Source organism: Schizophyllum commune, assembly GCF_000143185.2.
Source record: "Schizophyllum commune H4-8 unplaced genomic scaffold SCHCOscaffold_4, whole genome shotgun sequence".
NCBI classification, from domain to species: Eukaryota; Fungi; Basidiomycota; class Agaricomycetes; order Agaricales; family Schizophyllaceae; genus Schizophyllum; species Schizophyllum commune.
In genome coordinates this window covers 155,556-179,826 of record NW_026089541.1, presented here as the reverse complement: position 1 = coordinate 179,826, position 24,271 = coordinate 155,556, and the positions used below count along the sequence as shown (strand labels likewise).

The window sequence follows — 24,271 nt, the reverse complement described above, 5'->3', positions numbered from 1 at the left end:
ACGAACAGCGCTTGGTCAATCTATAGAGATCACGTTCCTTTGCTTCACCGAACGCATTGGGCGTTTCGCGCATTGTATTTATTCTTTGTTGTTTACTGACCTATGACTGTATATTTCCTCATCATCACATGTACAGTACTTATATATCCCATCTAATAGTCCGAGTCTCGATCATATTAGTAATGATTCCCTACAATGCCACGTTCTGCAAAAGACTCTGAAGGCTACAATTTACCTGAACCGTGAATCCATTCCCATCTGTGCGATCTTCGCTACCTCCGCTTCCGATAGCCCGAGCCCTAACGGCGGCGCAGCGAGGAGTAATGCATACTCAGCGACGAGGTTCGTCCTGAAGGGAAGCGCGTCGTCGGTCTACGAAAGGTGTGCGGCGATGTTCGAGAAGAGGGTCGAGAGACCGTCAGTAAGGTAAAGTACGCAATGATGCAGCGTCAAACTTACGCAGACTGCTACTCGGTGATTGTGCTTGAGGTAATGGCGGATGTGGTGGGCGTCGAGCGAAGTGACGGTTTTGCATCTGTGAACTAGAGGTGAAATCGAGGACGGCGATGCGCTTGGAATGAGATGATACGCACAGGAGGTTGGAGCTCAGGCAAAGCTCGATACAGGTGTCCGCCTGGACTACTGCGTGAATCGTCTCGTCATCGAGGAACGTAGCGTGCCCGAGACGGTTGGGCTTGAAGGACAGCAGCTGTAGCGTGTCCTCGCGCGTATTATCCGGTGTCTATCCGAAGCAAGTTTGAGTTTGAGGAGGGCGAGCGAGGGTATGAGTGAAGGATGGACGTACCTCCGCAATGTGCAGAGTGATCCCGAGCCCAGCTTCGCGAGCCGCCTCAAAGTGCCGTCCAAATTTGGTCATATCGCCCGCCTGAACAATCTCAGCTTCGCATTTCGCCGCTTGCGGAAGAGTGTACCCACCAGCGGACTCCCACAGAGGTCAACTCCAACAATACGCCGGCCTTCAGCCTTGAGCTTCTTCGCAATCGCGACGCACTCCTCGGCATCTTCATCGCTCATCCGGCGGTCCAGGCTGACAATGAGCGCCGCACGCTCGGCAGGATAGCGCTCAACCTCCGAGACCACAGCCTCGACGTACGACAAACGCGTCATGCCCGTAGAGGATACCGCGCGTGGTGTGCTGCGTAGCTCGAGGTATGCACACTGTGGATTCGAACCGTCGAGGAAGTCGGCGAGGACCGCACGTGCGGTCAGGGCGACAGTGTCGGGGGCCGATGTGAGCGCGTAGATTGCGGGGAAGAGGTCGAAGAAGGAGTGAATGGTGTCGAGATTGACGCCGGATTGGAGAGCTTGGATACCGGATTCGATTGCAGCGGAGGAGACGGATGCGTTTGGTGCTTTCGCGTATTTGAGAGCCAAAGATCGCAAGACATTCAATGGTATGGAGCCGTTAAGATGTGCATGCAGCTCAGCCTTCGGAAGGCCATTGATGAAATCAATCTGTGCGGGAGATAGGGAATCTAGAGCAGCCTTGGCGGGTCCGGCGACGACAACCGAAGCCATGTGCTGCGTGAGCAAACGCAGTTCGTTAAGCACAGATATCACGAATGAAAAAGGGTACCCGTCACCGACCTGGATGTGAACTTGTAAAAATGGCCTGAAGGGGAGCGGGCTCAGAAAGGAAGGTGATAGGAGGAAACAAGCGCCCCGATCGCTGATCCCGATTGGGAACAAAGGGAAGTCCACGTGTACGGAGTCAAATCACGTTTGCTTCCAACCGTCAACATGATGGAATTTCGGGGTGGCCATCGCCTCGCGCCAGCTCAGGGCTCCCTGCTCGGAACTCGTGTGAGTTCTCGACCGCAATGCACGGGTAACCTCTAGAAAGTCGTTCTCTTCAAGCCGTCGTCAAGTTGCGCTTTTGTTTCTCTTTGACGCATTGGGTAAGTCTCGGCAGGCGAATCTTTGATACGCGAACTCCATTGAAAGTGGTGTGACGGTCAAAGGATGATCGGGCTGCATGGCCACTGGCAATGGCCATGTTCGCTGGGTATAAAGGTAGCTGAACATCGCTTCTCTCTCTCTACTACCTATCACTTTTCCTCCCTTGTATAACGTACTCCGCAAGAATGACCCTCGATATAGCCACCGCAATGCGGAAGATGGCAGAGGCACACGGTGCGCTTGGGAGAATTTTACTGGAATATCTTCTTACATCATGCAGGACCAGGCGAATGCGACGACGCCGATTGCTCGTTATGCGTCCCAGGGAAAGACATAGCTTTCCAGCTCAAGAACACCGACCGCGTCGTCGTCTTTACCACTATTGCCACCGCCGGTTCCCCGCAGGATGGTGCCACCGAAGCCATGCTCGATATCGAAACTCGGGACGCCCTCTTCGCTCGACCGGGCTTCCCCAAACCATTGACTCGTCTGCTCGTTCCGACTTATCGCATCGGGCCCGCCGGCGAGAAAGGACTGGGCATGTTTGCCACCCGCCGTCTGCGCACGGGCGCCCTCATCGTCAACGAGCGCCCCTTCATTGTCCAGCCCATATGTAGGGCTGCGTGCGACGCGTGTGACCACATGTCATGCCGTACTATCCCTGCTGAACAGGTTGGGTACACCATGGAGGAACGAGAGGAGAACTTGAATCTCTCGCTGAATCGCATGCCTGAAGAGAGGTGGGAGAGGTTTCTCGAGCTCAAGACTTCCCACAGCGAGCATCGCGCCGGGTCTGGCCCGCTGCTATCGCGCGCGCGCACTAACGCGTGGCATGCACTGGGCGAGTACAAGTTCGCAGGCATAGATGCCCAAGATGGTCAGTATCTCGCTATCTTCGATGAGCTTTCGCGCATGAACCACAGGTGCGTGTTGCGGGTCTGCTCACGTGTCGTATGCGAACTAATCGACCGTGTACTCTAGTTGTCGCCCGAATGCCTTGTACCACTGGGACTCAAGCACATTCTCCGGCAGCCTACGCGCCGTTCGTGACATTGAGCCCGGCGAGGAGATCACCGTCTCATACTGCGGCGAGGTCGACCGTCCGTACAGCGATCGCCGGGCCTTGCTTGCGCCCTACGGCTTCGGATGCGACTGCCGCGCATGCGCCGAGGGGGATGCCGCGGATATAAGGTACGAACAGATCATCGCTGAGTATGATGACCTGCCGTTCCCCCTATCGTCTGACAAGCGCGTGGAGCAAGGGTACCGCTATGCCATTCAGCGCATAGAGGAAGAGGGGTTGGAGGCTATCGATCAGTACTACTCATCGCACGTGCATCTGACGCGGTATTACCGGTGGACGAGGGACGTGGCTAAGGCGCAGGTGTGCGAGGAGAAGCTGAACGCAATCTCGTGGGCGCAGCGCGGTAAGCCGTTCGAGCCTGCGAAGTACGAGGGCGTTTGGCCGATGCTAGACGGTAGTATTCTGTATCATATGAAGTAATATATCTACAGACTCCCGGGTTCATGCCTATAAACTGTCAAAGACGCTGAGTTAAGTAGCAAGGATACTGAAGCCAGTGCTGATATATGTCAAGTCTAAAAAGTCACCCTCTTTCATCGGGCTGCTTGTCCAGTAGGCGGGTGTGCAGGTGCCTTACTGGGATTATTTAGCCGAGATGACAGGACGAGCCATTCTTTGCATGTGTTGTCAGCAGCAACGCAAAGATGAACGTGTTGGACCATTGCAATCGCGCAACAATGGCGCACGTGGCACCTCGGCAACGGCCGGGCTTTGTCTGCCCTTCAAATGGCAACACGTTGTTCTTGTCGGCTACCACCATCACGTCGGCATCTCGCTCAACAATGCACTGTGGCTTACTCTGGAATTTGCGCGCAGATTCCGAGCGCATGCGGCGGATGAAGCTTTGTGATACTCGGATGCGGCAGAACCCTTCTCGTGCCATAGGCCTTTCAGAACACACGCACAGCCGAACATGAAAGGCCGAATGTGGACATAACACTATTTATATGCTATCTTGTGACATTCGTCTCGACGCATGGGCCAGCTGCGAACAGTTCATGCCCCCTTTGATGTGTTCATGAATGCGCTTTGACCGCCGTCCAGGCCTATATAACCAGGCCCGTCGTCCCCTTCCTCTTCCTCATCCCACAACCACCTGTCAACCTTCTCCCACTCCGCAACCGCCCCTCAGCGCGCTTCTGCAAACATGATGACCGACGACTGCATCATGCACATCGTGTCGTTGAGCCTCCTCAGTAAGTCGATGTGTGGCATTCCATGCTTCATCTAACGTGCTCTTCAGACGACCCGCGGCGTCCCGAAGACAACTCCCCTCGAGACCTACGCGACATGGCTGTCCGCGTCGGCAATGGTCAAGCCATGTTCACCACGATCCCCGCCAACGCACGATCACGCAAGGACGAGCTGCTGCGCGACGGCACGACCGAGGTCATGCTCGACGCCGCCACCAAGCGCAAGCTCTACGCGCAGCCTGGCTTCCCGAAGCCACTCACTCAGCCCTCTTCCCCAGCTCATCGCATCTCCCCCGCCGGTGAGAAGGGCCTCGGCATGTTTGCCACTCGCCCTCTTCACGCCGGAGACCTCATCCTCGCCGAGCGGCCCCTCATGGTGCGCGCGCTTGGCGCGCCGCTGTACACGGGCCCCCAGATGGGTCTCTTCCGCAATCCCTCATCCCTCGTGAGCCGCGTCATCGATAAGGAGTACCAAATTGAGGTCATGATGCAGCGGATGGTGCCGAAGAACCGCAACGCCTTCCTGACGCTCGCCAACTCCGATGACTATAGCGGGACTGGAAATCTCGTTGGGCGTATGTACACGAACGGGCGGGACGTGCTCCAGGGGTTCACGTTCTCTGGTATGCCTGGCGGTGGCGCAACGTATACCGGTGTCTTCGATAAGTTGTCGAGGATGAACCATAGGTGAGTGATATCTAGGTCATCGTATGGATGGTTGTGCTCACGACATTCCTCTAGCTGCACTCCGAACGCCGTGTTCACCTGGGCCAACATGTCTTTCTCTGGCGCCCTGCGCGCCATCCGCGACATCCAGCCCGACGAGGAGATCACCATCACGTACTGCAACCCCTCCTTGTCGACATCCGAGCGCGCGGCCGCCCTTGCGCCCTACGACATCGAGTGCGACTGCCCCGCCTGCAAGGACGGTTCCGCATCCGACGCACGCCGGGATGATATCTTCGCCAAGTTCGATAAGGCGCAGGAGCTGGAGTTGAACGACGCGAAACGCGAGATGCTGCTCTCGGTCATCGAGCTTATCGAGAAGGAGGGCGCGGAGGTGCTACCGGAGTACTATGAGGCTCATCGGCTGTTGCTGAACATCTATCGGGAGGAGAAGAGCAAGAAGGAGGCGAAGGTTGCGGAGGAGAAGGGTACGAAGGATGAGAAGGTCACGGAGGAGGAAGACGGAGACTCGAGGGAGACGGAGAGCGAGCTCGAGGAGAAGAGCGGGCCTGAGGAGGAGAAGGCGAGCGAGCCTGAGGAGGAGGAAGAGGCCACGGAGAAGACTGCGGACGAGGAGAAAGAGGGAGACTCGAAGGAGACGGACAGCGAGCTCAAAGAGAAGGAGAGCGGGCTTGAGGAGCGGAAGAGCGAGCCCGAGGATGAGGAGGAGACCAAGGTCGAGGAGAAGAAGGAGAGCGAGCCTGAGGAGAATAACGAGCCCGCGGACAAGGAGAAGGAGCTCGAGCAGAAAGTCAACGCCCTCTCCCTGGCGAAGTTCGGGAAGGCCTTCCTTCGCGAGTAGAGTATGGCTCGATTTCGGAGGACTCGAAATGCGACCTGTACATTATAGCTACATAATCGGTTTACGGAGAGACGCGTCTCACTGATACTGAAATGTTGGACTTGCATTATGTGGAAAGTTGAACCTGCATCATGTGACCGTAAATTATGGCACGCGGACGGCATGAGTCTAGCCTGACGTGCGCTTGCTCGCGTCCATCATCACGGTCTGCTTGCCTCGGATCGTAGGTTGACTGATTTCATTCCGTTGCCGGATAACTAATTGACCGTATCTCCTTAACTTTAGTGACAGTAGAATATGCGCGCCGAAGACCTTCTCAAGCAGGCGACTTCGGTGGCGAACCTCGACTTGCAGCGCAATGGGTTTGTCCCATCCACCAGCGAGGTGCAGCATATACACGAGCTGTCGCACGCGCTCTCGTCAGAGCTCCCGACTATTGACGCCGAGATCGAGCGCCTAGATGGTCTGCGCAAGCGGGTCTTTACGCAGCTGGACGTTCACAAGTCCATCACGTCGCCCGTTCGACGCCTTCCACTCGAGATTCTCTCCGAAGTCTTCGCCATTCTCTACGACGAGGAAATTGAATCGTGGGATAAAGCATACATTACCATCTACATCCTGTCTCGCGTCTGCAGCACTTGGAGAGCGCTCGCGCGCGGTACGCCACGGCTGTGGCTGGAGATTCCGACGTTGGTGCACACGCCGAGGGACACATATCATCCACATATGCATCACCTGGAAGACCACATCTCGCTATCCGGTAGCCTGCCCCTCCGCCTCTCGCACCACGAGCCTGCCGACGACATTCTTCTTGACCGATTTCTGTTGAAGTTTCGCCCTCACCTTCCTCGCCTCGCATACATCGACATCGACGGCAGCTACTACTACTTTTCAGTCATGCGTAGTCTCTTCAACGTCCCGAATCTAGTGGAGGTGATGCTAGTGCTGCATGGCGCGCCCCATCCCGTTGCGCTGGACTTCTTGCTCGACGCGAAGGAGCTTGAAACACTCGAACTGTCCCATACCAACACAGACCCTGAAAATTTCGCTCGTGACATTCGGCTTCCCGCTCTCCCCACTCTGACATCACTTTCCCTCGAGTTCAATGCTTTGATGAGCATGGACACGCTAATGGGGGCCCTGTACGCATGCTGCAGCGGCCTCGAGTTCCTCAACTTGAGCCTTGGGTTCACTCGAGATGCCTGCACTTTTACCCGTCTAGAACTGCCCGCTCTCACGAGCTTGCGACTCGCCGATACAGGGTATACGATACTCGAGTATCTGAGCACGCCGTCGTTGGAAGTGCTGTGTATCTCGGCCGCCATAGAGCCCTTTGGTGTCACTGCGACGATGGAGTCGGATGGAGACCCGTTCCCTTCGCTGACTGCGTTCGTAACGCGCATTCCCCGCCCGCGTAAACTCAAAGAGTTGCGGGCTGGCGCTACTACGCGCAGCGTCGATACCTTCCTGGGCTTCCTGGATAATCTCGACGACCTGGAGGTGCTCCTCATCGGGGATAGGTCGTACACGGGACTATTCTCAAAGGACCTTCTTACTTGGTTGACCTGCGTAGATGACCAGGAGCCGCATCTGCCCCACCTCAAGAGACTCGAGCTGTACCTGCGGCGTCGCCGCGACTGTCGAAGAAAATGAAGCGGGCCTTGGAAAGGATGCTGGAGTCGAGAAAGGAGCGGCGAGTGTGCGCGTCTCGAGAGGTGGCTGCGATGGAGAGTGTGGTCGAGTATCTGTAGATGGCGGGTCTTGTTCCAACGCGGGCCGTTATTACAGCTGTGACGTCACGCGTCAGTACTTCGCGAGAACAATGGGATCTCTGCTTGACCTTGTTTGCATATTCCTTGTCCTCTACCGTCAAGTTCGACATCGAGGCCTCTCGTTCGAGTTATTCGTACTTTCTATGCACTTTGTCTCTTGAACACAGTATCTTGCTGGTCGAAGCAAGCAACCTATGGGCTTCGTTCATCGCGCCATTCCACGACCATGAAGATCATGACATGGAATATCGTACGCGTCTATGTCTCCCCCTTGATCATTATATTGACCAGAATCAGAATGGGATACGAACTATACCCCAATACCACCCGTACGCAGTATGATGAGGTTATAGGCCGGGTAGCTCAAGCCCCCTCGCAGTTGGAATGGCCTGAAGTCGCACAAGGACATTCTTGACAAGCTGGATGCGGACATCATATGCTTTCAGGGTGCGTGTGTGAAGAACATGTAGAGAAATATGTGCGCTGACGCTCTACCATCCCAGAAATGAAGTCGTCGCGTCAGAACCTGCCGAAGGACGTCGCCGTCCCCCCAGGTTACACCTCGTTCTTCTCCTTCCCTACCAAGAAGGCTGGATACTCTGGCGTCGCTATCTACGTCAAAGACCAGTATACCCCTTTCAAGGTCGAAGACCACCTCTGTGGCCTCGCGAACGCCACCGCGTCGGACGCCGATCGCATCTCCCCCGCACTCTCCTCATACCCCATGCATCGGTTCGCGGACCTAGACGACGACGAAGACGACCCCATCGACTTCAAGTCCCTCGACGCGGAGGGCCGGACGCTGGTCGCCGACTTCGGGCTCTTCGTCCTCATCAACGTGTACTGCCCGAACGACGGCTCGGAGGCGCAGGAGCGCATGAAATACAAGATGGACTTCCACCGGATGCTGAGCGTGCGCGTGCGCGGGCTGATCGACGAGGGGCGGGAGGTCATCGTCGTCGGTGACCTGAACGCGGTGTCGGACGTGGGGGACCACTGCGAGGGCGCGCTGACGGTGCGGAAGATCATCGACGAGGCCAGGAAGGAGGGGCAGGAGGTGGGGGAGAAGGAGGCGGAGGAGATGTTCTATGACACGATGCCGGCGAGGAGGTGGTTGAGGGACTCGTTGGTTGAGCATGGGGGACCGCTGGTGGATGTGTGCAAGCGGTTCTGGCCGGAGAGGAAGGGGATGTATACTTGTGAGTGGGTCCATATGTGATCCAGGTCGGAAGCTAACTGGGGTGAAGGCTGGAACACTAAGATATCCGCTCGTGCATCCAACTATGGCGCGCGCATAGACTTCATTCTCGTCACGCCGTACCTCCTCCCCTTAATCAAACACGCCGACATCCAGCCCGACGTCAAGGGTAGCGACCACTGTCCTGTTATTGTTGAATTCCACGACGAGGTGGACGTGAATGCTATACCCTCCTCCGTCAAGGCGAACCTCAGTTTACCAACGGGAGCGACGCGGGTATCCCTTCAGGCTCTCATGCCGCCACCTGCGTCTGCACCCCGCCTTGCGGCGAAGAATTGGGACGAATATAGCGGGAAGCAGAAGCTGCTCGACGGGTTCTTCAAGGGTGGGACGACGAAAGCAAAGACTGGCAGCAGTCGACCGTCCCTGCGCGCGTCGAAGTCGGCGTCCTTGACTCCTGCGCCTGCGCCGGTCGCTTCTCCGCCAGACCCGGATATCACGCGAAGCTCTCCGCTGATTGCTACGCCTGGGAACGAGGTCACAGAGGTCGTGGAATCATCGTCGTCTGCGTCGCCGTCTATCCATCCCAACGAAGCGGCTTCGTTCAATCCATCTCAGCCTCCCGCGTCCGCGCAAACCGCATCCGCATCCTCGTCATCTTCTGGCCCGAAGATCTCCACTGCGAAGCGGAAAGCAGGCACATCGGCAGGTCCGTCGAAGAAGCAAAAGGTCGAGAAGGGCGGCAAAGCAGAGAAGGGCGTCGAGGGGCAGACGAAGCTGTCCGCATTCTTCGCGAAGCCGAAGGCGTCGGGTGTTGCAGATGCAAAGGGGAAGGCGTCGACTTGTTCCGACACGAAGGGGAAATCACCCCCGAACGATCACGTCGACAACGAGGACCCCGACTATTTGTACGCCCTCGAGCTGTCGCGGCAGTATGATGAGTCGGGCCCGCTTTCGAGGAGCGGCTCGTTCTCGGTGGGGAAGACGGCCTCTCAGTCCTCACAGCGCACCTCACCGGCCTCGCCAGGGAAGTCCGCCTCCTCGCCTGGGAACTCGGCGTCCTCGTGGCAGGACCTCCTCGCTGCGCCGCCACCGCCGCGATGTTACGTGCACGACGAGCCCGCGCGCGAGTTTACGGTGAATAAGAAGGGGGAGAATAAGGGGCGGGCGTTCTATGTTTGCTCAAGGTGAGTGCGGCTTGCGCTCGTTATGGTAGTTCTGCGTATGCTGATTCTACTCAAAGGCCTGTTGGACCTGGCTACGACAAGGGGCGTGCTGAGCGACGACGAGAGGATGTTGATCCTCAATACAAGTGCGACTTCTTCAGGTGGAAGAGTGATGTGAGGAAGGAGTTCAATAGTAAGCGGGGGAAGGGATGAGCGCGCAACAAGCTACTTCTGTGATATTGCTTTTATTGCATAGAGCCTATTCAGCATGAACATGGTATGCCTGTACATACACTCATTGGTTGTCGTGGTTCCCGCGTCATTTTCACTAAAAGGATTTCTTCTTTATGGGTCCCGATTGATCCACCACGTGCGTCTTCATCCCAATGCGGAAGGAGGTGGCGAAGACGTTTCGCCTTTCCCCGCTGCCGTCGTCGTCGTCGAGCAGCGCAGCCAACCTTACTATCTATTGGTGCCCGACACCATGAGCGAACAACAACAATTGACTTCTCCACCAACCTCGGAGGACAGGAGGATGGACGAAACAATGACAGACGAAGGAACATCGCATATGCGTCAGCAGACCCCGCCATCCCCCAGGTCCATCCCAGCAGGGACGACGAACGACAGTGACGAAAAGAGCTCTCTTCCATTGTCCAACGATACAAATAGCCTTGCCGGGGCGCAGAAACCAAGGGAATTACGATCGAACGCGCAGGCTGCGTACCTCCTTTTCCAACAGGACTACCTGCGGAGTGAACAGGGTTCTGGCGATCGCAAGGAAGGAGAGGACGAAGGGGACAACGCCGCCGGTGAGTGGGCTGGTCAACCGCCGCCGCATATCCTTGGTTTCGTGTGGCGAACTCGCTGACTTTGTGGCGTCTACGCAGCCGCTGCGTGGAAGCATCTCCCCGAAGAACAACGGCGGGCATGGGAACAAAAGGTCGAGGGCAGCGCATCCGATCCCCCCGCTGAGGGCGCCGTCGACAAGGATGGCGATGTTCAGATGGGCCAGGAAACGGCGGCGGGGGATGAGCAGAATAATGTGGCGTCGGGGGAGGGGCAGGAAGGACCAGGTGCGCGACATGCAATCGCTCATGTTCACCTGCTGACATGTTATCTCAGGGGATGCCGACTCAAACAAGCGCTCGACAAGAAGCGTCGAGGACCCTCGATATGAACTCCTAGCTACTCTCATTGCACAAGGCGTCCCGGGAGAGGAGCTTGGACGCCGGATGGCGGAATGGGAGGCGGAGCATCCTCAAGCGCAACCCCCTTCGGCGGTCGCGAGCGATCCCCCGCCCGCACCACCCACACAGACATTCTACGATTCTGGCTACTCTCGCGCGTCGATCTACCCGACGTCCGACTCTCGTACGGAACGAGGCGATCCGGATGGCGAACATCGCCAGCGTCCTCCCTCTCCTGGCGCACCCCGAGCCGATGGTCCCCCCAGTGCATACCCTCCGCTCCGTACGCGAAACTATACCGGACCAGAAGGCGGCTTTGTACCTGCTGGAGCCTGGAATCTCGCAAATTCATATGGACCTCCCCCGCCTGGTTACACATACTACTCGCCTTTGACCGGAGGACCTCCTGCCCCGCAGGCCGCATCCGCCGCCTCACCCTCCAATGGCGCTAGTGCGTCGGCGACGCGCAAGAGGACCGCGCGAGGAGCTGCTAAGCAGGCGAAGGCAAAGTTTGCAGGGATGGAGGACAACGATAGGTGTGTGAACAGCTTCTTGCGGTCGGCCCTTCTGACACTCACCGTCGTAGCGATGAAGATGCATCCGACTTCGAGGAACCCACCCAGGATGGCGCAGATGGTGCGCAAGACCAAGGCTCCAAGGCAGTGCCGAAGCCGAAAGCCAAAGGCAAACGGAAGTCAGACGGGTGAGCGCACCGATATGCACAATTTCGATATGTGCCGACGCTTTGTAGGACTACCGCCGCAGCGCGTAAGAAGCAGAAGAAGACCGATGGCGGCGCTGAGGCTCCTCCCGTTTCCGAGCCCGCCGTCATGCAAGACGCTACGGCGGCGTCCGCATCGAACACTGGTCCCTCTGAGCCAATGCCCAGCAACGAGGGTGACGCAAGCACCTCCTCGCCTTCAGCTTCTGGTAAGAAGGCCAATCCACGCGTCAAGAACAAATGGGCTTGCGACTACTGCTCTGCCACCTTTACGCGCAAGTATGACCGCCAGCGGCATCTCGACAGTCAGATCTGCAAGACGCGCTCCGGCAATGCTATGGCCGCAGCTTCCCATCTCACTTCTGCCGACGCGCTGCCGCAAGAGCCCTCCACCGGCTCCACTGTCGTACCCGTACCGCCGCCTCCCAGCGAGCGCGACGTCGAGCGCACGTGCACGAAGTGTGGGCACATCTTCGCTCGGCGGGACGCGTACTTGCGGCATAAGAACAGCGACTTCAACTGCGAGACGTGGAAGGGGACGAAGGGGCGTAAGGGGCGCGGTCGACCGACGAAGAACGGGTCGATGGCGCCAGGACAGCTCGCCGCTGCTGCGGAGGCAGCGGGGATCACGATTGAGCAGGGTGGACAGGGTGGAAGTCCAGAGGCCCAATCGCAGCAGCAACAGCAACAATCACCGCCTGAGCATGGTCCACCGCCGGTGGGCCAACCGCTCATGTTTGCGAATCCTCTTATGCCGCAACATATGCAGATGATGATGATGCCGCCGGGTAAGCTTCCTATGATCGACTACGCTGAATCGCTGCTCATGGTGCGACAGGTGTACAACCGCCTCCAGGTATGCCTATGATCCCATACGGCCCTCCGCCTGGCATGTACGGGCCTGTCATCATTGATCCGCGATACCATCCAATGCCGCACCCATACCACCAGTATATGCCCCCTCCACCGCAGGGTAGTCAACAGAACGGCCAGCAGCCTCCGTCGCAGCCACAACCAACGAACGGATCACAACCTCCCGCGGCTGACGATCAACAGCAGAGGCCAGAAGGGACTCAGCAGGAGCAACAGGAGCAAGTCGATCCGGCACTGCATGCGTTGGATCCGGCGTTGCTGGAAGCGGTCGCGAAGGCATTGGCTGCCAATCCAGCTACCGCGGCTGCTGTGGCTGCTAGCCAGCCTCATCTTGTTGCTGCTGCATCTGGCGCGACGTCGAGTGGTCCCGAGGGTACTCCTTCAGCCGCGCCCGCTTCGGCTGCGAGCGGCAAAGATGACAGTAGCTCGGGAGACCAGCCTCCCTCGCAGTCACAAGACGCAGAGCAACCTGCACAAAGTGTGCAGGAAGGAGAGGCGCAGGCCAACGCGTAGGCAAATACTGGTGGCTCATTTGTTGACGGCGTGCTTTTCGGTCAAGATCCAGTGTTGTTCGATTTTCGTCTTGGATCGCTATCTTCTTTATGAATCTGTATTCAGTATCTCTTCTTCCCCTTGCCTTTGTAATACAATATTGTCTTGCTCGCGAGTTGTTGCAGGATGTCGGGTTACACCCAAAAAACTGACTTCAGCTCTCCCGAGCAGTTATCGCCGCTGTGGGCCCAGGGGGAGCGCCATCACGTGGTGTGACCTGCGAAGGTTAGCTGCGGGGAACCGCCACAAATTCCCTACCCTTGTCCGCGACTGTCATGTCGCAAAACCTGGGCGCTGGTATCCTGTATATTCTCGGATGTGGATGTGCGTAGCTCTATCCTGCTTCCTTCACCCAATCAGCCCAGCATGACCCCCTCGTATGCGCGTGAATGCCTTGTTCGGCCTGCTAACGTCGTTTTCCCAATAGGCTGCTGCCCTGGAGGCCAGGATCCTTACAACGGGACGTATACCTGCTGCGGCTGCAGCTGCTGTGGAGGGGATAGCAATGTGCATGCTCGCGAGAAGGAGGTGGACAGCGAGTTCTTGGAGCGCGACTATCGACGGGACGCATCTGGTCATATTCACATAGAGCCAAGTCCGACTCGCAGTATGACCGCGCAGACTAGGGCATCGGCTATGAAATGGTCAGTAGTTTGGGGACCTACGAATGTGTATTGATCCAACTTCTGTAGATTTCTTGGTGCTTCATAGTGACTTTCCTCGCTTAGGTTCTCAGATTGCTTTCGGACTTTGACTCACTCGATACCCCTCGCACTCTGACTGTTGTACCACTAGACCTCCGCCCTCGAACGGACCTTTTGCTTTGGGACGAATACACGAGTTTGGTATGACACGACCTGTACGCTTAGCCTCACACGTATGGTGCTCGTCAACGTCTCAAGCCGCGAGGCGCACAGCTTCATGTCGGAGATTATGCGGGAGAAGGGGGACTGATCTCCTCGTTTCCGTCGCACTGATTTCGATGAGTCGTGCCTTCACCGCCGAGAATCGTTACGAAGGGACGGGATTTCCGTCCAGCAAGCACAGTTGCTTGCCAACTTGGTATCTGGAGGGCCATTCGGTGGCGAGGCGAGTGCATCAAACACCATGTTTGCTCGTGGAGTTGTGAGAACGTGCAAATAGATCTTCTTACGCGCTGTACAGTACATGCATTGGCCTCACCGGCAATGTATCATGGTTCTCGTTCCTCGCAATCCTCCTCCACAAACGCTATACCGTCTCAGACTTGTTTGAGCCTCTCGTGTCGGCCGTGAGGCCTGGTGTTGCCACTCAGGTGTCACAAAAGGCACAAACGTCTGCAGCATCACCAAAGAAAGATCAAACCAGGAACGAGTCCCGCAGATCGATCACCGGCGGTAACATTCGACGGATCACTGTACTACACCTTCGTCACATTGATACACTCGCCGCCCCGCTTATATTCTCTCTTCCGTCCGTCCATCATCATCGCGGGGACGAAGCAGATGCCCCGTCTCGAGTTCGTCTGACTGACGGGTATCGCTGGTTTCGAGATAGACTGCAGACTGTAAATCGTCTGACCCCCTCGGTGGAGAGAACGTACTCTATAGGGCGACTGGACCTTGCGAGTCGCGAAGTATTTATCTGGCCTCTGCGTCCCTCCTCTGCGAACGGCCAGTCATGAGCGTGAATGCAAGTGAAGTGCATACGCTGCAGATTGTCATCATGCAGATGGGTGTCGGCTTCCTCTTCTATGGTACGTTGCCTAGTTTGGGCACGCCTTTGTTGTACTCACTTCAACTTTCCCTCTCTTCAGGGATGCAGGCGGCTTTGTCGGGCGCTGCGGTGACCTTCATGGCGTAAGGGCCCTCGAAGCTTCCTCGTCGAGGTATCTGCTTACCACTTATTAGTCGCAGGGACATACGGTCAGGCCTCGTCATCGCCGCGGTCGCCGGACTTTTCATCTCTTCGACCATCGAGGTCGTTGCGAACATGGCGTTCTACGTCGCCCAGTACCCGACGTTTCGATACCCGTCGATTCCTGGCCTTGAGCTGCTGTTGACCCGTCTGAACGTGGTGATTGTGGTGGCATCGCGGTTCAATGTAGGTCACAACCTCACATTCGGAAAGCGGTGGCTCACACGCGCTTGTGGCAGTACGTCGTCAGCGACACGGTTGTCGCATGGCGGGCTTGGGTGCTATGGCCCGAGCACCTCGCCGTGAAGGTCGTTCTCTCGCTTTGTATATTCTGCAGCTTCGGTACGCGCTAAAGGCCCCTCACTGTGCCTTCGGAGCTTATTCGTATTCAGCTGGCGCCGTCGCGAACTGCGTAATAGAGTTGAGAGCGCCGGTAGCCTTGCCTGACACCTTTCGCTCGTTCATATACACGATCCCGGTACTCTTTACGAACGTCGTCGCCACATCCCTCGTGGGCGTAAGAGTCTGGTGTGCAACATCCCATTTTCTCAAATTCAACTTCTCATGTTTCCGAAAGGTATTACCGAAGGGACGTCAAAGGCTGGATGGAGCAGATGACGAGGAGGACCAGAGCGGAGAAGATTCTCCTTCTCCTCGTTGAAGTCGGGCTCATCTACTGCCTACTATGGGTACGTCTTCCCTCTAACAGTGTACTGCAGTACAAGCTGACTTGCTTAGGTGGTATATATCGTCATGAAGGCCATCGACAACCCCGGCAACTCGAGATATGCCTTCGGCGTACTCGGAAATACATACCACTCGCTCACCGTACGCTCAGGGTCCATATACTTTTGTCAGGGCATGGTAGCTAACTACTGACAGGGAATCTACGCCACCTTCATCATTCTAGCCGTGGCGATGCAAAGATCCACAACGGAGACCTTGCGAGAGACCAAGTTCTCACAAGCACTACGGTTCGCAGAGCCAGTGTCTGCTCAAGATCAGACGACAGAGCTTGATGCCTCCGTGGGGACTAGCTTAACATACATTCACGACGGTCAGCGCGGCGAAAGCAGCACCGCCGGGCAGTCATTGCAGGAGGAGGAGTACTTACGTTCTCGTGATGTCTCTCGCACGGACCGTTGTAACGTGCACGAATGAATTATTGTGAAAGTGGACAAGAAAGACGCCATCCCCATCGTCGAACCTTTCTTCGAATCGACCGAGCCCGCATGGGGGCAATTGTGGGTCCCAGTATGGCTCAGTCACATGATGCCCGCCGCGCGGGAATTCGGGCCGAACAGCGACGAGAGGAGGGAAATGCGCGCACGTGGGCGTCCCGAATTTTGAGCATGCACCGTCTGGCGCCTAAGGCTGCGCGCGCGGCGAGCGCGACGTCGCGCTCGCTGTCGACAACGACGCCGGCACGATTTAGCGCGACCACCCCCGCCCTTGCTCTCAATCCCAATGCACCCGACGTCCCCGACTTTGCCCAGAAGAAGCGGGAACGGAAGCGCGCTGTGCCCGGCAAGGTCCCCGACAAGAATGTAGGCAAGGACGCACGGAAACACGCCTTCCACCCTTCACCGCATGCGCCGGCGAAGGCTCCCATCTTTCAGGAGTGGCACGTACCGGAGCTGGTAGTACCAACGATCCAAACGGTCAAGAAGGCGCCGGGCGCGGGCGCGTTCGATACCAGCCGTGCGGAGCACCCCTTCAACCACTTTGGGCTTCCGAAGAAGCAAATTGCAGAGGTGCGTAACTTTGCTATGGGCAGGATGCGGAGACTGATGGCGTACGAAGTTCCGTCTGCTGTCGAAGCCGGCGTCGGTCGTACGCGAGATCACAACGTTCACGCGGGACTTGCTCGACAAGGCTGCCAATGGGACGTCGGGGGAGAACCACCGGCTGGCGATTAGTGCGTCGTGTCGTGCCTCATTACTGTCTTTGTGTCTGACCGGACTGATAGCTGGCGCCACGGGTTCGGGCAAGTCCTTCTTGCTCCTCCAGGCCGTAGATTACTGCGCGGCGAACGGCTGGGTAGTCCTGTACTTCCCGAGAAGTGCGTACATTGCTTTTACATCTAATAGGCGAAGATCTAACAATCCTAAGGTTATAATCTCGTCAGCTCAACGACGGCGCACGTCTACGATATCCGAACACGCACATTTGCCCAACCTAACTACGCGTACGGCACTCTCAAACGTCTTATCGCCACCAACGCACCTCAGCTAGCTAAGCTGCGTACCACCCGCGCTCACGCCTCCGCGTCCCACCGCTTTGACGTCCCTGAGGGCACTCCGCTCGCCGAGCTCGCGCGTCTGGCACTGAAGGACCAGCCCATGACCCTCGCCCCTGTCGCGCTTGACATGCTGCTCGAGGAGCTAGGGAAGCAGGAGGACGTGCCCGTTCTCGTTGCGGCCGACGACATGCAGGCGCTGTGCGGGCAGACCTTGTACAAGGACCCGCAGTTCCGCTCGATCGCTGCATGGCACTTGGGCATGCCGCGGTTGCTTTTGGAGTTCGCAGGTGGGATGCGCAAGTTCAAGCGCGGTGCGTTTATAGGCGCGGTAACGAACTCTGATCCGCTCTTCCCCGTCCCTGCGGAGTTGCTCGATGCGTTCGAGATGGAGAGGTCATACCCTGCGAGGTATGTTGCTCTCTCGAAGGCATGCTTCATATAGCTGATCCATTTCAGCCCGTACGACTGCCGCCGCCCCGAAGTGATGGAGTACATCGACGGTATCATGCAGCTGCGTGTGCCCGAGCGCTTCAACATCGAAGAGGCCATGGCACTCTACGAGCTCTGGGCTGGCGCTGCGAACGTCGGCGCGCCGGCTTCCAAGACCGCCGACAAGAAGGGTAAGGCAAACGAGAACACGAAGGGGAAGAAGGGCGCGGAGGCCGCCGACCTCGTTCCCGAGGGCCCTCGCTTGCAGATGCGGGGCGGTGTCGCGCTAGAGGGACCTACGGATGAGGGCTTCTTGCAGCGCTTCACGGAGAGCGGCGGGAACCCGCGCGCGTTTGTGTGGCAGGGTGTGTTGGGCAGCTTGCAGACTTCGACGGCTGCGATCCAGGCGACGTCGGGTCCGGTTCTGCTTGGGGTCAACGGGGCTGCTGGAATTGAGCAGGCTGCTGCTACGAGCCCTCCGCCGCCACCGCCGATGACGGCGGGCCCAGCATGATAGACGTCTACGGCTGCTACTGCAATATACTCTACTCATTCCAGCTTACTTTGGTGTGACCCAATTTTGACGTCTTTGCGATGCTCAATTGAGATGCTCAGGCTCTTATGAATTCCATTGACTCAGTGTAAGGTGCGATGATGATTGTTTCTGGCGTACGTGCTAAACTACTCGATAGTTCTCTCCAGCTGGGGCGGTACGTAGGGTTCGTCGCCGAGGTTCTCCACGTATTCGGCGAAGGTGCGTGGCTTGATGTCCGGGTAGAGGTCCCGGTAGTCAATGGCACCGTTCGCTTTGGCCTTCGCCAGCGTGTTGTCGCCCCGTTGGAACAAGCTGTCCCAGTACTCATACAGGTAGCGCAGCATCATCTGCGAAGGACCACCGGTCTTCACGGCGTGTAGCGTCTTGAAGAAGTCCTCGTCGGAATGCTAGGAGAAAGTCAATCCGTCTGTTCAATCGTTGCAGTAGGAGAAGCGGTACGTACGATTTTCTTCTTCATCAGGGTTTTCGGAGATTCCGCCTAATGCGGTATACGCGCATACAAGCCTTCGCAAGCTGTAGCAAGGCGGGGCAAGCTTACGTGGCTTTACGGGCCCTTATGCTCCACAGCACATCCGGGTGTAATTCACAATTCTTGTAACTTTTGGCAAAGCCGTCGCACGCGGGCGAACTCCTTGCCATGAGCCTTCGATTCTCGCCTTCAACTTGCCAAAAGACCTCTCAGCCTGCTGGAAATTACGCCGCTCGAACGGATCCAAAAATCAATCCATTACCACCGGTTCTCTCAGGTTTATTCGTTGTAAATGCCAAATGGCTCTATTATTCACTTTGTAAATCTGCTACTTTTACTATGGACTATCTAATTTATTTACAACTATTGGAGAGACCCAGCGCATTATTGGATTCCCAAGAGAAACATCTGTCAACATGTCAATGATTCTTTCAACCACCCAGCCGCTCCGAGCTCACCTTGACAGCAAGCGCAACGAGCGCGCTGTCCCCAGAAAGACAGCTAACTCGAAACCTGATTGCTGCGTCAGCTGGGCAGTCGAAGAAGACGAAAGCATCTCACCAATACCAAGAAGGACTACGCGCTGTTGGCACGCCGCGCCGATATCAGTCAGTAACTGAGGCCATCAAGAGCGGGCTCGATGACGTACCTGAGGTTCCCGTGTGTCAAGGCTAGAGAGGACTACGCTGGGGGAATCAGAGCCTTCTTATGTACCTGCGCCGGGCGGGACATGGGCAGGAGATACTCCTAGATCGTGAGCTGGACTTCAACCGCTCACGTGACCCGGAACTTGCCAGCGAAGTCATCGGATCAAATCCTCCCATACGGCGCGTCCCTCGAACCGACTCAGGACGCTCGTTCGCCCGGCAATAACACTCCCAATGTAGAGAGTTGCTCAACCTGACTAGTTCCAAGGCTGACCGTACTGTTGTAAGTCAGCGTGATCCTTTTAGCAGTTTTTCGGGTCCTCAGACGGCCCAGATACGCTTGCCTGGGCTCTATACTGGCGCACAAGCCGGACACACGCTGACCGTCATTTGACAAGCCGTCGTAAGCGTATTTCTTGTTCGTGACTGCTCATACTCCGGTCTACTCTCCCGACCAGACTGCGTGACCTCGTGATGCCCGCACGCCAAAATGCGGAATCCGCCAATTTCCTGATGTTCTCGAGGATGCCCTCCCCGTACTTCTTCACCGCGAGGTCCCACACCTGGTTCTGCGTCACCTCATCCTCCCAGACGAAGACCTTCTTGTTCAGCGTGCGCTCGTCCTGGATGATGCGCGCCACGTAGTCGCCGATGTGGAACTCGTCGGCGACCGCGAACGGGACGTCGCCGGTGCCGATCAGGTTGCGCGCCATGTCCGCGGTGGCGGAGTTCATGTGCGCGGGGAAGATGACGGTGAGCTGCATCCACCAGCCGATCTCGATGTACGTGTGGCCGAGGCCGATGGACTCGATGTACTCGTGGATGGCGAGTTTCTGCGGTGATGGTCAATGGGAAAGCAGGCTAGAGGAAGGGATTGCTAACCCTGTCCTGCAGGATCATCACGCCCTTGGGGCAGCTGGGGCCGAAGTCGTTGGGCACGAAGCGCTTGATGCCGACGGCTTTGCCCGCGTCGGCGATTTTCTTTTGCGCTTCGATGCAGTTGGGGAGGAGGGCTGCGATGGCGATGTCCGCGCCGGCGAGGATCTCCTCGAGCCTCTCCTGCGTGGCGGACAATAGGTCCGCCTTGTGGATGGCGGCGCCCTGCTCGGCGAACCTGGAGGCGGCGGGCTTCGAGAGATCGCGGGCGACAATGGCGATGCGCTTGAAAGGCGTCAGCGTTGTGCGAAAGGTATGGATAGTATGAGCTCACGAATGCTTTGCTGCGAAGCAGACCTTCGACAATGCGCTGGCCCGTTTCGCCGGTGGCGCCAAAGACGACGACGAGAGGCTTAATCTGCTTCTGCGACATGTTCGAGGAGAGGATGTGAGTGCTCTCTGGGGTGGGTGATGATGTTCTTTTTGAAGGACACGTCTCGACCTTTTGTACCACTTCCAGCGGTTCGGTGAACGACCGAATGCATTATAAACATGGACCTCTTTATGGCGAGGTCGCAGGGAGACGAGTGGGTGACTTACAAAGCAGGTTCCAAACTTGTCAAGTCGCGTCGGTTCGCTATCCGAAAGTCCTTTCCACGGGTGTCTATGTGGCATTCTTGACCTTCTTCTTCGTGTCGAGTGCAAGAGGCGGACATCTGATACATGATCTCATAGAGTACAGTGAGGGCAGGATAAGCGCAGCCTACTTTCCCGCCGCGGTCCTCAGGGCGATGATAGTCGTGCAAGACCTAGTCCCATGATGAAGACCAGCGGCGGAAACGTAGAAACAAGCACTTTTTCGAGCGCTTACTGACCTTCTTGCTCAACTAAGCATCGGCATAACGGCCCTCCGCGCAAGGATGCGGCAGGTGGCGATCACGAAGGCTCTGCTTCTCAGGAGAAGACGCATGAAGGGCATAATTCCCAATAAAAAGCGTCACTCTTCCTCAGTAGTAGCCGGTAAGTGAGACTTGTTAGAAAGGGAGTTGGTGGCAGGAAGCAAGCATCTCGAACAGACATGGCAATATCGGTCCAAGTAGCTTCGGCGGTTGCCGGACTCAGGGCAGCTCATGCGTTCGATGACTTACACGCGCACCACTACAGGTCTACACGCACCACCATGAACGACGAGCACAAAAGCTGCATTACTGCGTTAACCGCACTCTCGTCATCTGTCTTGACCCTCAGTTCCACTCTCGCCTTACATGAAGTATGCCTTGGACGATTTGCGCGACAGGCCTTGTGTAGACTGACATGCCCCTGTAGGTCAAAGATCTCGAGCAGGAAGCGCGCCGCATCTTGGCAGCCGTGCAGACCGCCTACAACGCCCACGCACGCATCGACAAGCTCCTCAACGAGGTCTTCGGGCGCATCTTCTTACTCTCGCAGCCGCACTACGACGACTTCCTCCCGCAGGGCGCTTCCACGGGCCGCCTGCAGGCAGTGGCGGCTGGTGGCGACCTCGTTTCTTGCGCTGTGGGCTTCGCTCGACCTGTGTCATGACGATCCCGTGGACGTTTGGCGCGTGTTTCTGTCGCTGTCGGGGATGCGCCGCTCACGGTGGACGAGGATATGCACCAGATTTGTCGCGTGCTTGACGCTCCTGCTCCGAACCTGCGCAGTCTATCGATGCACATCAGAGATGATTCCCCTACTGGGCGTTATTCTGCTCGCGGCTCCCAAAAGCTCTTTGGGGGGAATCTCCCTTTGCTGCGCAAGCTTGCCGTTATGTCGTTTCCTGCCTGGGAATTGATGAACATCTCGGGTCTTAGCCATCTGGCTATATGCAACGCGCTTGGCGACGACATTCTTCCGCTTCTCCAAGCTTCACCAGAGCTTGAGGAGCTAGTTTTGGCTGCTGTATCCTTTCATGGTAAACCGCCGCTGGTTATAATCGGCGGCCAGCCGCTTGCCCTACACCGGCTTCGCATACTACAGTCCACTTCACCGCGTGGCAGAACGTTACCTTTTCTCTCCTGCCTCGAGATACCACAGGAATGCGACGTTCGACTGAACCTTGACAATTTGATCAAAGGCCCTCTCGCAGCATATCTACCTTCCCCGCCATCTTTCTGTCCGCTAGGAAAACCCGTGCACACCGTGCAAGTGCACTCTACTTTGACGCGTTCGGACGATTGGCTCGCTCTTCACCCCGGATATATATATGTGCGAGGGTACTTTGACCTCGAGCGTCTTGTCGGCATCACGGACAGCCATACGACGTTGGTGCTCATGATGGTTCACGACCACCACAACACGGTGGAAACCTGGAGAGGACTTCTCTCCAGCATGCCGCAGCTTCGCGCGCTGGAGGTACACGGCGGCGCGGAGAATGTCAACGACATTCTCAGGGCGCTGTCTACCGAGACGGACGGCCCCAGCCCTCTTATATGTCGCCACCTCGACACACTTCATCTGTACGTGGAGCGCAAGGATGCGGAGGTCGCATCCTCGGCGTGGCAAACGGTCTGTCTGCGCGCGGAGAAGGGCGTACCTCTTCGCGAGGTCGTTGTGCAGCTTAACGGGTTGCCGGTCTCGAACTGCTGGCAGTGTATAGAGGCGATCCGGCACACCATGGTCCTTGATTCGTCGGGTAAACCGACGTGTATGAGGTTCGAGACTACGTGGCGGGACTCTGCGCAAGTGGCGCAGGAGATGGTTGATGCGGCGAAGCCACTCAGACTAGCGGATGGATCGGAATGGGCCCGAGTGGAGGTCAAGCCCGAGGACGCCAAGAAGGCCGCTGAAAAGGACGAAGAAGAGAAGGAAGAAGATGAAGAAGACGAAGACGAGGAGGAGGATGAAGACGATGAGGAGGATGAAGACGATGAGGAGGTTGAAGACGATGAGGAGGTTGAAGACGATGAGGAGGTTGAAGACGATGAGGAAGATGAGGATCAATAGGAACTATGCGTCTGGACAGTCTAGGGGCTCAGTTAATGTCGACCAAGCGTACCATGCATGCGCACATCTTTTCCACCGTATAGTGAGTAATAGTTGTTACTTCCTGCTTTCTGAGTTCGTTCATTGGCCAATCGTCATGGCGAAGGCACGCTGAGGACGTCGTATCAGATGGCTTACTATATTGGAGCAACGCCCTGACGCCTATTCGCTGGGCTTTCATCGCAGGATCCTCCACGATCCTTTATCTTCGCATGATTGATAGTTTTCGGATGTCATTGGTGTTATGACAACGTCGCCTATACCAAGTTCCCGGGCTTGGCGTCAGCCTCGAGCACTCTGAACATACCAGAGTCTCAAATTGTAGATGGAGCGTTTGTGGTATGATCAGCTAACAATGTGGAATTGCTGGTTTACAGCTGTTGAGAGTGCGAGGCAGGACGGAGAGTTGTGGGTGCTAGGCAATTAAGAGCACGTGCGGCACACGCGTCAACTGCTCCCGGGCGTTAATGACGGCTCCCATCACCGAGCGGCGTCCCTTTTCCGGTAATTTTCCTTTGGCGTTCCCCATTTTCTCTGCAATCCTGTAGCCGGTTGGCGGCACTGTTGAACATACCCTCTACCATCTTCTATACCCACTTCCGCGCCCGGACGCGGTCCATAATACTTTCGTTCCCGGCGAAGCATCGGACACAAATTTGTCGGAGCCCTGGGATTGGCTAGGATCGTTCCGCGAGTAATTGAGGTGCGCGGGCAGTTTTCTACACCTGGACGTCTCTGACGAGCGAGCAGGACGTATCTTATCTACAAACTTACATAGCGCAGTCGCTCGACGACGATAAGGGCGCAGACCGAAGAGCAGTTTGCGCGCCGACCCCGCGCGCTTCGTCTAGAACCCCGCACCCGTTGATGCTCGAAGAGCGACTAGCGGCGCTTGCATGCATTCGTCCCAATCCGCTCCCAACGCGCACCCCTCCCGCCCCCACCCCAAGCACCGG

The 24,271-nt window shown here is 56.9% G+C and overlaps 12 protein-coding genes across 12 annotated transcripts; 9 read left to right on the top strand and 3 right to left on the bottom strand.

Moving 5' to 3' along the window:
* Positions 1-41: 41 nt before the first annotated feature.
* Positions 42-1,685, bottom strand: SCHCODRAFT_02686132 (Metallo-dependent hydrolase). The gene is made up of 6 exons (XM_003032408.2): positions 1,609-1,685; positions 937-1,542; positions 806-886; positions 594-742; positions 460-535; positions 42-372 (listed from the first exon to the last, which is right to left on the bottom strand). Exons 2-6 carry the CDS (start codon positions 1,537-1,539, stop codon positions 232-234), a joined length of 1,050 nt encoding a protein of 349 aa, XP_003032454.1. The 5' UTR covers positions 1,540-1,542; positions 1,609-1,685; the 3' UTR covers positions 42-231.
* Positions 1,686-2,105: 420 nt separating this feature from the next.
* On the top strand, positions 2,106-3,424 carry SCHCODRAFT_02494716 (SET domain-containing protein; the record flags this gene model as incomplete). The annotated part of the gene is made up of 3 exons (XM_003033006.2): positions 2,106-2,154; positions 2,201-2,843; positions 2,902-3,424. The coding sequence occupies 3 exons, from the start codon at positions 2,106-2,108 to the stop codon at positions 3,422-3,424; spliced, it is 1,215 nt and encodes a 404-aa protein (XP_003033052.1).
* A 343-nt stretch (positions 3,425-3,767) lies between these two features.
* Positions 3,768-5,859, top strand: SCHCODRAFT_02534414 (SET domain-containing protein). Its single transcript, XM_003033005.2, has 3 exons — positions 3,768-4,200; positions 4,248-4,884; positions 4,939-5,859. The coding sequence occupies exons 1-3, from the start codon at positions 4,152-4,154 to the stop codon at positions 5,723-5,725; spliced, it is 1,473 nt and encodes a 490-aa protein (XP_003033051.2). The 5' UTR covers positions 3,768-4,151; the 3' UTR covers positions 5,726-5,859.
* Positions 5,860-5,916: 57 nt separating this feature from the next.
* SCHCODRAFT_02617182 (uncharacterized protein) lies at positions 5,917-7,575 on the top strand. Its single transcript, XM_003033004.3, has 2 exons — positions 5,917-5,948; positions 6,011-7,575. The coding sequence occupies exon 2, from the start codon at positions 6,023-6,025 to the stop codon at positions 7,376-7,378; it is 1,356 nt and encodes a 451-aa protein (XP_003033050.1). The 5' UTR covers positions 5,917-5,948; positions 6,011-6,022; the 3' UTR covers positions 7,379-7,575.
* Positions 7,576-7,723: 148 nt separating this feature from the next.
* On the top strand, positions 7,724-10,074 carry SCHCODRAFT_02496919 (DNase I-like protein; the record flags this gene model as incomplete). The annotated part of the gene is made up of 6 exons (XM_003033003.2): positions 7,724-7,747; positions 7,795-7,826; positions 7,877-7,944; positions 8,001-8,696; positions 8,745-9,882; positions 9,939-10,074. 6 exons carry the CDS (start codon positions 7,724-7,726, stop codon positions 10,072-10,074), a joined length of 2,094 nt encoding a protein of 697 aa, XP_003033049.1.
* Positions 10,012-12,762, top strand: SCHCODRAFT_02210928 (uncharacterized protein). Its single transcript, XM_050342080.1, has 5 exons — positions 10,012-10,673; positions 10,752-10,937; positions 10,987-11,587; positions 11,638-11,754; positions 11,803-12,762. The coding sequence occupies exons 1-5, from the start codon at positions 10,130-10,132 to the stop codon at positions 12,638-12,640; spliced, it is 2,286 nt and encodes a 761-aa protein (XP_050200842.1). The 5' UTR covers positions 10,012-10,129; the 3' UTR covers positions 12,641-12,762.
* Positions 12,763-12,943: 181 nt separating this feature from the next.
* Positions 12,944-13,189, bottom strand: SCHCODRAFT_02617180 (uncharacterized protein). Its single transcript, XM_050344791.1, has one exon. It carries the CDS (start codon positions 13,175-13,177, stop codon positions 12,962-12,964), a length of 216 nt encoding a protein of 71 aa, XP_050200841.1. The 5' UTR covers positions 13,178-13,189; the 3' UTR covers positions 12,944-12,961.
* A 264-nt stretch (positions 13,190-13,453) lies between these two features.
* SCHCODRAFT_02570985 (uncharacterized protein) lies at positions 13,454-14,281 on the top strand. Its single transcript, XM_050343839.1, has 3 exons — positions 13,454-13,521; positions 13,625-13,841; positions 13,890-14,281. Coding segments are annotated over exons 1-3 (267 nt in total). The 5' UTR covers positions 13,454-13,472; the 3' UTR covers positions 13,891-14,281.
* Positions 14,282-14,435: 154 nt separating this feature from the next.
* On the top strand, positions 14,436-16,279 carry SCHCODRAFT_02570982 (uncharacterized protein). The gene is made up of 8 exons (XM_050343838.1): positions 14,436-14,932; positions 14,993-15,035; positions 15,087-15,279; positions 15,333-15,435; positions 15,486-15,621; positions 15,671-15,782; positions 15,832-15,921; positions 15,976-16,279. Exons 1-8 carry the CDS (start codon positions 14,857-14,859, stop codon positions 16,252-16,254), a joined length of 1,032 nt encoding a protein of 343 aa, XP_050200839.1. The 5' UTR covers positions 14,436-14,856; the 3' UTR covers positions 16,255-16,279.
* A 155-nt stretch (positions 16,280-16,434) lies between these two features.
* SCHCODRAFT_02617170 (uncharacterized protein) lies at positions 16,435-18,382 on the top strand. Its single transcript, XM_050344790.1, has 5 exons — positions 16,435-16,847; positions 16,897-17,011; positions 17,063-17,155; positions 17,206-17,743; positions 17,792-18,382. Exons 1-5 carry the CDS (start codon positions 16,446-16,448, stop codon positions 18,276-18,278), a joined length of 1,635 nt encoding a protein of 544 aa, XP_050200838.1. The 5' UTR covers positions 16,435-16,445; the 3' UTR covers positions 18,279-18,382.
* A 63-nt stretch (positions 18,383-18,445) lies between these two features.
* On the bottom strand, positions 18,446-21,068 carry SCHCODRAFT_02570977 (NAD(P)-binding protein; the record flags this gene model as incomplete). The annotated part of the gene is made up of 4 exons (XM_003032407.2): positions 20,647-21,068; positions 20,319-20,597; positions 19,883-20,269; positions 18,446-18,682 (listed from the first exon to the last, which is right to left on the bottom strand). Exons 1-4 carry the CDS (start codon positions 20,743-20,745, stop codon positions 18,446-18,448), a joined length of 1,002 nt encoding a protein of 333 aa, XP_003032453.2. The 5' UTR covers positions 20,746-21,068.
* Positions 21,069-21,492: 424 nt separating this feature from the next.
* SCHCODRAFT_02570974 (uncharacterized protein) lies at positions 21,493-23,352 on the top strand (the record flags this gene model as incomplete). Its single annotated transcript, XM_003033000.3, has 3 exons — positions 21,493-21,582; positions 21,639-21,848; positions 21,954-23,352. 3 exons carry the CDS (start codon positions 21,493-21,495, stop codon positions 23,274-23,276), a joined length of 1,623 nt encoding a protein of 540 aa, XP_003033046.1. The 3' UTR covers positions 23,277-23,352.
* Positions 23,353-24,271: the final 919 nt, after the last annotated feature.

Excerpts from the sequence above, each read along its gene's own strand:
- SCHCODRAFT_02686132 (XM_003032408.2), bottom strand. The coding sequence starts at position 1,539 with ATGGCTTCGGTTGTCGTCGCCGGACCCGCCAAGGCTGCTCTAGATTCC. Across the intron at positions 743-805 it reads TCACTCTGCACATTGCGGAG|ACACCGGATAATACGCGCGA; the intron begins GTACGTCCATCC and ends TGCTTCGGATAG. Across the intron at positions 536-593 it reads TGCCTGAGCTCCAACCTCCT|ATGCAAAACCGTCACTTCGC; the intron begins GTGCGTATCATC and ends TCTAGTTCACAG.
- SCHCODRAFT_02534414 (XM_003033005.2), top strand. The coding sequence starts at position 4,152 with ATGATGACCGACGACTGCATCATGCACATCGTGTCGTTGAGCCTCCTC. Across the intron at positions 4,201-4,247 it reads CGTGTCGTTGAGCCTCCTCA|ACGACCCGCGGCGTCCCGAA; the intron begins GTAAGTCGATGT and ends CGTGCTCTTCAG. Across the intron at positions 4,885-4,938 it reads TTGTCGAGGATGAACCATAG|CTGCACTCCGAACGCCGTGT; the intron begins GTGAGTGATATC and ends ACATTCCTCTAG.
- SCHCODRAFT_02617170 (XM_050344790.1), top strand. The coding sequence starts at position 16,446 with ATGCACCGTCTGGCGCCTAAGGCTGCGCGCGCGGCGAGCGCGACGTCG. Across the intron at positions 17,012-17,062 it reads GAACCACCGGCTGGCGATTA|CTGGCGCCACGGGTTCGGGC; the intron begins GTGCGTCGTGTC and ends CCGGACTGATAG. Across the intron at positions 17,156-17,205 it reads AGTCCTGTACTTCCCGAGAA|GTTATAATCTCGTCAGCTCA; the intron begins GTGCGTACATTG and ends AACAATCCTAAG.
- SCHCODRAFT_02570985 (XM_050343839.1), top strand. The coding sequence starts at position 13,473 with ATGTCGCAAAACCTGGGCGCTGGTATCCTGTATATTCTCGGATGTGGA. Across the intron at positions 13,522-13,624 it reads GTATATTCTCGGATGTGGAT|GCTGCTGCCCTGGAGGCCAG; the intron begins GTGCGTAGCTCT and ends TTTTCCCAATAG.
- SCHCODRAFT_02617180 (XM_050344791.1), bottom strand. The coding sequence starts at position 13,177 with ATGAGCCACCAGTATTTGCCTACGCGTTGGCCTGCGCCTCTCCTTCCT.
- SCHCODRAFT_02210928 (XM_050342080.1), top strand. The coding sequence starts at position 10,130 with ATGAACATGGTATGCCTGTACATACACTCATTGGTTGTCGTGGTTCCC. Across the intron at positions 10,938-10,986 it reads GGAGGGGCAGGAAGGACCAG|GGGATGCCGACTCAAACAAG; the intron begins GTGCGCGACATG and ends ATGTTATCTCAG. Across the intron at positions 11,755-11,802 it reads GGCAAACGGAAGTCAGACGG|GACTACCGCCGCAGCGCGTA; the intron begins GTGAGCGCACCG and ends GACGCTTTGTAG.
- SCHCODRAFT_02570982 (XM_050343838.1), top strand. The coding sequence starts at position 14,857 with ATGAGCGTGAATGCAAGTGAAGTGCATACGCTGCAGATTGTCATCATG. Across the intron at positions 15,036-15,086 it reads GCTGCGGTGACCTTCATGGC|TCGCAGGGACATACGGTCAG; the intron begins GTAAGGGCCCTC and ends ACCACTTATTAG. Across the intron at positions 15,436-15,485 it reads TTGTATATTCTGCAGCTTCG|CTGGCGCCGTCGCGAACTGC; the intron begins GTACGCGCTAAA and ends ATTCGTATTCAG.
- SCHCODRAFT_02617182 (XM_003033004.3), top strand. The coding sequence starts at position 6,023 with ATGCGCGCCGAAGACCTTCTCAAGCAGGCGACTTCGGTGGCGAACCTC.